Genomic DNA, 9,197 nt, shown 5'->3' on the forward strand with positions numbered 1-9,197 from the left:
GATTACCCTATTATTGCATGAAATTCTTAGCATCTTGGGCAAACAGCTGTTTACAGGCCCACCTAGTGTTGCCATCTTAGTACTTGCAGAATCATATAAAATATACGCTTCAAAGTTCAAACAACCTTATAAAAGCTTACTGGTAACTGGCTAATCAGCAATGAACGATGCACGAACCCAAACACCATAGCTGCCTCCAGAACCTACATTAGACGGTCCTCACTGCTTTGTAACTTATTGATCGCCTGGGAACCCCCTTGTTACATGATATTCTTACCATGTAGGTCAAATAGCTGTTTACACGCCGCCTCAGTGTTTGCAGAATCATACCGAATATATCCTTCACACTAATTAAATCATTCTGACAAGAGACGATTCTCCAGAAATTAATCCCAACGCTGCCTTTCAAGAGTATTGGAAATGTTTCCCCTTTGTGTAGCAATCAATTTATAACGAAACAGACAATGCACCGCAAACTAATTATTAAGGTAATACTTCCTGCACAACTTTAAATTCTTTGCAGCTATTTTGCATATATTTTCCCATTTTGGTTATCATATAGTGCGCAACATTCGAAAATGACAGCTCCAATATTAGAGACCTTTTCCTACCCAATAGGATTATCATAATTAGCTTGATCTTTCTTGGGTCAGTATCATTTAAGAAACAACTTAAGTGCAATACCTAAACTTTCTCATTTACATTGCAACGGTGCACAGATAACAAGATTGAAGGGGCCCAGTTTCCCAATAAGCACATCAGTTATGAAAAGTTCATGATCAACAATGAAAAGGCCACTATTACTATAAGCACTCTAACTATGGATGCAACAAGCAGTACAAGATGATAAAAGGCTCCTGGTTGCTGAATATATTTACCAACTGCTTGATAACAGCACTAAAATTTCTCCCTGCCTTGGTTATACGAGAATATAAATTTCTCAGTTAGAAAATTATATAGGCATATAGGATTATCATAATTAGCTTGATCTTTCTTGGGTCAGTATCATTTAAGAAGCAACTTAAGTGCAATACCTAAACTTTCTCATTTACATTGCAACGGTGCACAGATAACAAGATTGAAGGGGCCCAGTTTCCCAATAAGCACATCAGTTATGAAAAGTTCATGATCAACAATGAAAAGGCCACTACTACTATAAGCACTCTAACTATGGATGCAACAAGCAGTACAAGATGATAAAAGGCTCCTGGTTGCTGAATATATTTACCAACTGCTTCATAACAGCACTAAAATTTCTCCCTGCCTTGGTTATACGAGAATATAAATTTCTCAGTTAGAAAATTATATAGGCATATAGCCATTAGTTGTATGCCTCTATTTCTTGATTGTCTCAGGAGATAGAAAAAACACAAGAAGGTCAACTAGTGTGTTATAGAACTTAGAAGAAGCCTGACCATAACATGCAATACCACATTAACATATTGTTTTCCCATGAAACTGGTTCCAAATTGCTTTACGAGAATATAAATTTCTCAAGTTACATAGGCATGATAGCCACTAGTTGCGTGTCTCTATTTCTCTAAAGAGAGAAACACAAATAAGCCAACTAGTGTGTTATAGAACTCTCAAGTTACATAGGCATGATAGCCACTAGTTTCGTGTCTCTATTTCTCAAAAGAGAGAAACACAAACACAGGCCAACTAGTGTGTTATAGAACTTGGAAGATCCCTGACCATAATCTGCAATATTACATTAACATGTTGTTTTCCTATGAAACTGATTCCAAAATGCTACACATACCCATGTGCAAAAACTGAGGATTTTATCACCCCTAAAATCCTCGTCATCCTTGTGAACATGTTACATAAGTATCTGGTGGTGTATTCTGCGGATTAATTGGTCTTATAATACTGCACCTGGATATCCTAATTTTGTACGGAATGAGCAACTTCAATGGACCAAGGTCATTGCTCTCATTCGCAGGCTAGTTTTGTGTCAAAACTGCTTAAGCATATAGCAAAGGCCTGAAAAGCAGACAACGGGTAGCGATAGTCCATGGTAAATATGTCTTTTCCAATCTTCCCAAACTGAAGGATAACTTTGTCCTGGTCAGCTTGTGTCACCAACTGCGAAGGTTCCACAGAAGCAACTAGCTGAAAGTTTTTTACAGATGCCACTGTCACACGTCCCTTGAAATTCAGGCACCAACACTGCAACTGCTCATGCCATCTCGGTGCCTTATTTTTCAATACAAGCGGTACATCTTTGCTCTCAACATTGATTGGAATTTCTGATAAGCTAGAGCTGCTGAAATCTATAAGGGGTTCTTTGGAAAAGGGTAAGGAAAATGATTCATCCAATGAACGAGGAAATTCTGTCGGTGTTGGAGCATTTCCTCCAACCTGAATAGAAGAAGCTGGAATAGAATGCATTGTGCACTGCATCCTCCTTGGCCCTCTAGTACCAAGGACATTGAGTTCATAAACAATATTTGCTATGTTATAGCTGCCAGCGGGTACTCTTGGAGATACTTGCTTGGAATAAAATCTCCGACTTGGCCGGCTAGTTAAGACTACTGCACCACTGTGCGGAGGTTGGCTATCATATATTGTGAACTTGGTACCCAAGAAGTTTGACCTGTAAAAAATATTAACCATGGAATCAGAATGATCTTGTAGGGATAATGCTTATAGCTATTAGCTACATAGATATCAGAGATGAGTCATAAACTTGTCAAGCAAAATAATGAACTACTTCTGAAAAGAAAACATATCAGGTAATGTGCTGACCTCAATTTTCCCACATATGTGTTACTTGCTCGGGAGAAGTCCTCGGAACTCAAAGAAATTATATAATCTGTGCTTGTGGCATGTCTAACTTTTTTGGCAGCAAAGAGGAATTTCCCATTTTCAACAAGCAAAGCTGCACATTGAACAAAATAAATGTCAGAGATGACTCCAGATTACTATCAAATTAAATAAATGATTGTTGTGTTTGTTTAACCCTTTGAAAAACTAATTGCATGACCTAAATTAATCTCAAGAAACTATTTATGCTTTTATATCGACTATTCCATATTTCCAACTTTGTATTTGTCGATGTTCAAACATAACAAAACATTAAATAATGCCAATAGCAAGTATGGAGAGTGTATGACAATATGATGGAAAATGACAGTTTCCACGTAACTTCAAATCATGAGCTTCATACATACAATAGAGAAGAAGGAAAGATATTGTCAAGAAGAAATTGCTCTAAACTTGGGGCCTGGCAAGCATTGCACATGTTCTTAAAAATCATATGCAATACCCGATGTATCTGAATAAATTAGCTTCGGTACTGAAATTTACTTTAAACTTCGATCTGACATACATTGCAAAATGGTTTAAGGGACACTTTGCAACACAATATATCAGGATAAATTAGTTTGGGTACTTAAATTCACTGTAAACTTGGATTGACCTCGTGTTACATGATGAGGTCGAGTAAAAAGCAGTATGCAGTGCCCAATACTATCTTGAAAATTTAATTTGGGTATCCTAAATTAATCTCAAGAAACTATTTATGTTTTTATATCGACTATTCCATATTTCATACTTATATTTGTCGATGTTCAAACATAACGAAGCATTAAATAATGCCAATAGCAAGTATGGAGAGTTTATGACAATATGATGGAAAATGACAGTTTCCACGTAACTTCAAATCATGAGCTTGATACATACAATAGAGAAGAAGGAAAGATATTGTCAAGAAGAAATTGTTCTAAACTTGGGGCCTGGCATGCATTGCACATGTTCTTAAAAATCATATGCAATACCCGATGTATCTGAATAAATTAGCTTCGGTACTGAAATTTACTTTAAACTTCGATCTGACATACATTGCAAAACGTGCTTTAAGGGACACTTTGCAACACAATATATCAGGATAAATTAGTTTGGGTACTTAAATTCACCGTAAACTTGGATTGACCTCATGCGTTACATGATGAGGTCAAGTAAAAAGCAGTATGCTGTACCCAATACTATCTTGAAAATTTAATTTGGGTACTCTCCATCACTGCAGCTTAAAATAAGATCTTATGTCTTTCTTACTGTAGGTTCCGATATGATTCTTCAGCAAAGGGCATAAACAAATTGCAGATTAGTATCTGAACAAACTAATTCTATCTTGAAAGTTTACTTTGGGTACTCTCCATCACTGCAGCTTAAAATAAGATCTTATGTCTTTCTTACTGTAGGTTCTGATATGATCCTTCAGCAAAGGGCATAAACAAATTGCAGATTAGTATCTGAGCAAACTAATTTTTGTTCAGATGTACAAAGAAATCACATGAATAATAATGATTGCAACAAAGAGTTTGAATGGAAACATTTACAGGCCAGACTGCCGCAAAAAAGCCCTTCCAAAAAAGAGTATTAGACACCAAATCATCAAAGTAGTTATTCCAAAAGCAGAAAAAACAATTTCAATCATCACCAAAGAAATATTATAGCAGATAACATAAGAAACAAGCAAACCATCTTCCAAGTACTTGCATAGTGTGAGATAAAATGCTCCCTCCCTGGCTGGTTTCTTTGAAATTGGATAAGAAACTGTCAACCATGATCCTATTACTCATACTCGTGAGCACTTACACTCGTATAAGCATAGCTGACCCTTGTCACTGTCAAAAAAGATAAGAGCAACATAGGCATTTACTCAAACAGTTCAAACACCCAGTTGCACACATACACACATCTTCTGCACCAGTAGGCAGTCAAACAAACAAAAGTGTTATGAAGAAACTGCATAGATGCCAACAGAGAATAGCTTCACTGGTGAGGTCAACAGAGGATCAAACTGTCCACCAGGCTTCGATTCCCACTATGGCCTGTCCCACCCAAATGACAGGTGTTTAACAAGTCCCAGGCAACTTTAACAGTACAGATACCCATCAAATATGGTTTTCAAAATGAAGAAAGTCTATTCTTTTGTGACACAGCCCCTTGGGACATGTTTCCTGAAGCACTTCCAAGTTCCAAAAGAAAAAGAATAAAAGAAAGAACGGCATCTATGATACTTCAGCAACATCTTTACAAAAGAGATGCAAATGTAGATGCCGTAAGGACCAGTAAGCAACAAGAAATCAAGCCATGAAAATATGAGATCTGCACTCAACAGCCATCTCACTGTAAAACAGCTTTCCTTCCGCCTTCATTGGCACTGGGGCGGTAGGTCCAGCAGTATAAATTGCAACAAAACCAAAGGCATTAAACATTGTATGTGGTTTTGTCTAGATTACAAGCACACAAACTGAATCAGCAAGAATGACAAGTGTTCAATGGACCATATGAAGCCCAAAGTCCTCAGATTCAGAAGGAATTGCTTAGGGCTCCAAGCATAAAACTCAATAGCTCAAATGCTGATAGCTGATCTCAGATTGCAAGATATCTGGTCTAAATTTCAAGAACAGGTTTAGGCCTTCATTGATCTAGGAGATGATTTCGCACTCCCAGTTTGTACCTATAGTGGTGTACTGCTTAATCCCATTGACCTACCTTTGTGGTCATTCGTTGGACATTAATTAAATATCTTATCTAGGTAGCAAATATTGCTCTGGAATGCCAAGTGAACAATGAACTGCAATATAGAATAACTCCGGCTCTGTCAGAAAACATATATTCTGAGTATGTAAAATGATCACATAAGAATGTCAGATAATAATCATCTGCAAGAGTCCCTGGCATAAGGAAATAATTAACTGCAAGTGTGTAGGTACCGATACTATAAGCAGTCAAGAGTATTGCTGAAACAAATAAAACGACTTGCTAAGCTAGTTACAAACTTAAAAGGCTCATTTTTTCTAAGTTCAATGGGCAGTTCAACCGCATTCGCATGTGATAAGGTAAATAGAAATAGTAGGAAGAAAAGATGTCTCTCCAAAAGATTTAAGAAAATAAAAACGAACAGAAACTATAGAAACTTTTCAAGCTCCACCAGCAAACTAAAGCCTCCAGAATGTTGAACAATAAGAGAGCTATCAAATTCAACATCCTAGATATGAGAAGTGATCAACCTTATCAGCTATGGGCCTAAAAGTTCTGACAGGGAAGAAAAAATGACCAGATATCCACCGACAAAGATGGCCTCTCTCTAACAAGGGCAAGGAAAAGGTAGAAGTTTATCCGTGTGACAGATGTAATTAATATTTGCTTCAAAAGGGTAAACATAGAAAAAACACGAACTGTTTTCCTTCTTCGATGCAAAGGTTTTCCAAATTGATGAAAATAAAGAAGCTTACCAGGAGTTAGGCCCAGGAACAATTTGTATGTAGAAGCTGACCGATCTCGTTTGATAAAACATTGCATGGGTGGATCACGTGGTCCAGGCTGTTGAAACAAAACCACAACCATGAATACATTGATCATCGATACAATTTCACAACAACAGTATTAGCTTCAATGGTCTACCCACCCAGCACTTTTGTCTCCAGCATATGTCTACCAGAAGAATTAAGTCATGCTGCAGTTAAAAAAATAAACTATAGATATTGCTTTACCATCTACTACGTGAATTTAAAGGATGAAAGAGTCATTGCACAGGCATCTTGTTATATCTTGATTCTTACCCTCCAGTTTTGTTAGTGCATTGACATTTTCCTTAATGATTAAACCAACAATTTGCTACCAACAAATCAATGAAACTACCAAACTAATAGCTTTAAACAACAAAATATCCAGCACTTTTCTTTGATCGATAAGCTTGGAACATTCTAGGTGCTGTACATTCACCTGTTTCAACGATATTGGAAATGTAAGCTTTCCACATTGCTCCGGTGTTTTGACAACTTCTTTAGTTATCTCACGCCAAGACTTGCAGACGCCAGCGCAGGCAACTACATTTTTTCGAGCCGGCCAGGTACCTTCACTAGCTTCCAAGCGCTGAATCACATTATGAAGTAATTCTGGTGGAAGATTGGCCCATCGACTCTGTTGGACAAAGAGAACTCGACTCAGAGTATCATCTATGGTTGCCTGAGACCTTGCCCTGTGGTTGTGTGAAACCCTCATGTCAAAACTTCGTCTCCTAGAGATGTTACCAATTCCATTTCGCACTTCCTTAATCTCACGCATTATGCTTCTCAGAGACATCTCGATAGTTCTGTAATCTCTTGCCTTAAAAGCTTTCCTTCCAGACCAAATACTCAGCCACTGTTATCAGGCGAATTTGATGTATGTTTTCCTGCCAATAATAGTGTTCCCCTGGGACACTACTAAGAGTCCCTCTCAGCTTAAAGTTCTAATAGCATATATTTGGAGCATAAATACAAAACTAGAATTTCCATGCAGAACAAATGGGATGAAATGCTGCCTCTGACGCAGTTTTCTCGGACAAGATGCAACAGTTCATTTCTTCTTCAACAACCTTCCTTACGAAGGATCACCAAATAATAGATTTATATCTGATGATTGAAACTTTGAATCACCTCAAATACGATCTCTTCAGCAGTACAAGAGGATGTCTTATGGCAGAATTCCAAAGACTATCCAGGTTTCTGGATCTATGGGCACGGAAAGGGCAGAGATTGAGCCACGGAAAATGTTTCAGTTTATCCTCTTGAAGTTCATACCTCTCTATTCATATTTTTTTTTAATTGCTCATAACCTCTAATTTCAACAGCTCTTCATTCAATCTAGCCTTGTTAAAAGAATTATATACTGAATATTTTACAAGCACGGCTTTAGATCGTGAAATTTACCACAGCAAGGGGCTTCATGCTACTGCTAAAGAATCAAGATTTGATTTCAAGGAAGAAATGCTCGAGGGATTAAATCACATCCAGAGATTAATCTTCCCCTTTCCGGCCGCAAACAGACCCAAACTCGGTGGTTCTTCATACAAATAGACAACAGATCCTTTTAATTTTTTGGTGAGAAGATTGTTCTAAGTACTTAAACTTTGTGATATAACGCGTAGATATTAGGATTTTAGAACCAAATGCTTGCATTTATGATGAAAAACCGCCGCTTTAACTTCATTCTTGGATCAATACTTCCTTCTTCTGCCCAAAAGCCTCAAAATCTTATTTCTTGCCAATGAGATTCAGCGTACAGTTTTTCCCCAAAATTTACTCGTCCTCTGCTTGAAAATCTTCAATCTGTCTCAGTATCCGCTCTCAAAGTCCTTTTGACTCTAGCCAAAATTAGCATAATACTTTTTGTCCTGAAGGCAAGCCAAAAAACACAAAGAACTCAAAAGCTGAAAAAAAAAATACTCAAGATCTTTTAAATGTCCGACAGAACATCTGAAGCCTAAAACTTGCTCACCATCTTTCAAATTTTCTCAAAAACGTCTCAAAAATCTCTATTTTCATGCCGAAAAAGGACGGGGGCCTCTGAATTTCAACAAAATATAGAGCAAAATAAACAAGATCTTTCAAACATCCGCTCCGAAACCTAAAAGTTGCTCAGAATCTTTTAAAGTTTCGCTGATCATGCCACAAATATCCATTAATGGCACCGGACCTATGAACTCCTAGAACATTGACAGCAAAATAAATAACATTTTCCTGCACAAATAACAAAAAAAAATTACCTAAACAGACCTTGCCAGACTTCGCAGAGACGCCTCCAGCCAGTGCCAGCTATTTACAGTAACCGCAAAACTCACGAACGACAGCTATTTAACGTTCAGATCTTCAAAATTCCTCTGCGTTTTCATTGACCATATCCTTCTTTTCTCCGTGCCGGACTCCAAACCGCCTTTAAACGAATTGAACAAAGATGAAACAAATAAAATATTCGTTAAAACTAATTTCCCAAATAATTTATACGGTTTTTTCAATCGCTCGCCTGCGTGTCCCGTGAGATTCCTTCGCGAAACTTTACTTAAATTAATTAATACATCTTTCCCTCACACTCTACTAAAATTGACCACCGATTACAACAAATTCCACCGTTAATATCTTCCCAGCTAATTTCTTTCTTTCTTACAACACACCCTTCCTATTAGAAGTTTAGCCGATTTTAAAATACATGAAAGTAAAATGTTTTCTAATTTGCATTATTATTAATTATACGAAAGTATTTTGAAAAAGAAAATTAGAATATGGCAGGGAAAAAGAGTTTAAGATTATGTTAAATTTAAAGTTTATTATTTCATTGTTGATTATTTTATTATGTTTTATAATTATTACAGAGGAGTGTTATAATAATAATCAATTGGATTTAGTTTAAATGGTCGGCACAAG

General features: G+C 37.0%; 1 protein-coding gene across 3 annotated transcripts; it reads right to left on the minus strand.

Annotated features, from left to right (window-relative positions):
* Positions 1–1,533: 1,533 nt before the first annotated feature.
* Positions 1,534–8,736, minus strand: LOC149246353 (tubby-like F-box protein 5). 3 transcript variants are annotated; one of them, XM_089457883.1, is made up of 5 exons: positions 8,553–8,736; positions 6,739–8,170; positions 6,249–6,336; positions 2,752–2,884; positions 1,534–2,599 (listed from the first exon to the last, which is right to left on the minus strand). In XM_089457883.1, the coding sequence occupies exons 2-5, from the start codon at positions 7,096–7,098 to the stop codon at positions 1,936–1,938; spliced, it is 1,245 nt and encodes a 414-aa protein (XP_089314009.1). In that variant the 5' UTR covers positions 7,099–8,170; positions 8,553–8,736; the 3' UTR covers positions 1,534–1,935. The 3 variants fall into 3 exon arrangements, with proteins under 3 accessions (XP_089314009.1, XP_089314008.1, XP_089314010.1); XM_089457882.1 differs by having other exon boundaries at positions 8,543–8,736; XM_089457884.1 differs by lacking the exon at positions 8,553–8,736 and adding an exon at positions 8,275–8,499.
* Between the last annotated feature and the right edge of the window lie 461 nt (positions 8,737–9,197).

Source organism: Pinus tabuliformis, chromosome 7, assembly GCF_031772625.1.
Source record: "Pinus tabuliformis cultivar Carrire ecotype Pingquan chromosome 7, CPIR1, whole genome shotgun sequence".
Taxonomy (NCBI): Eukaryota; Viridiplantae; Streptophyta; class Pinopsida; order Pinales; family Pinaceae; genus Pinus; species Pinus tabuliformis.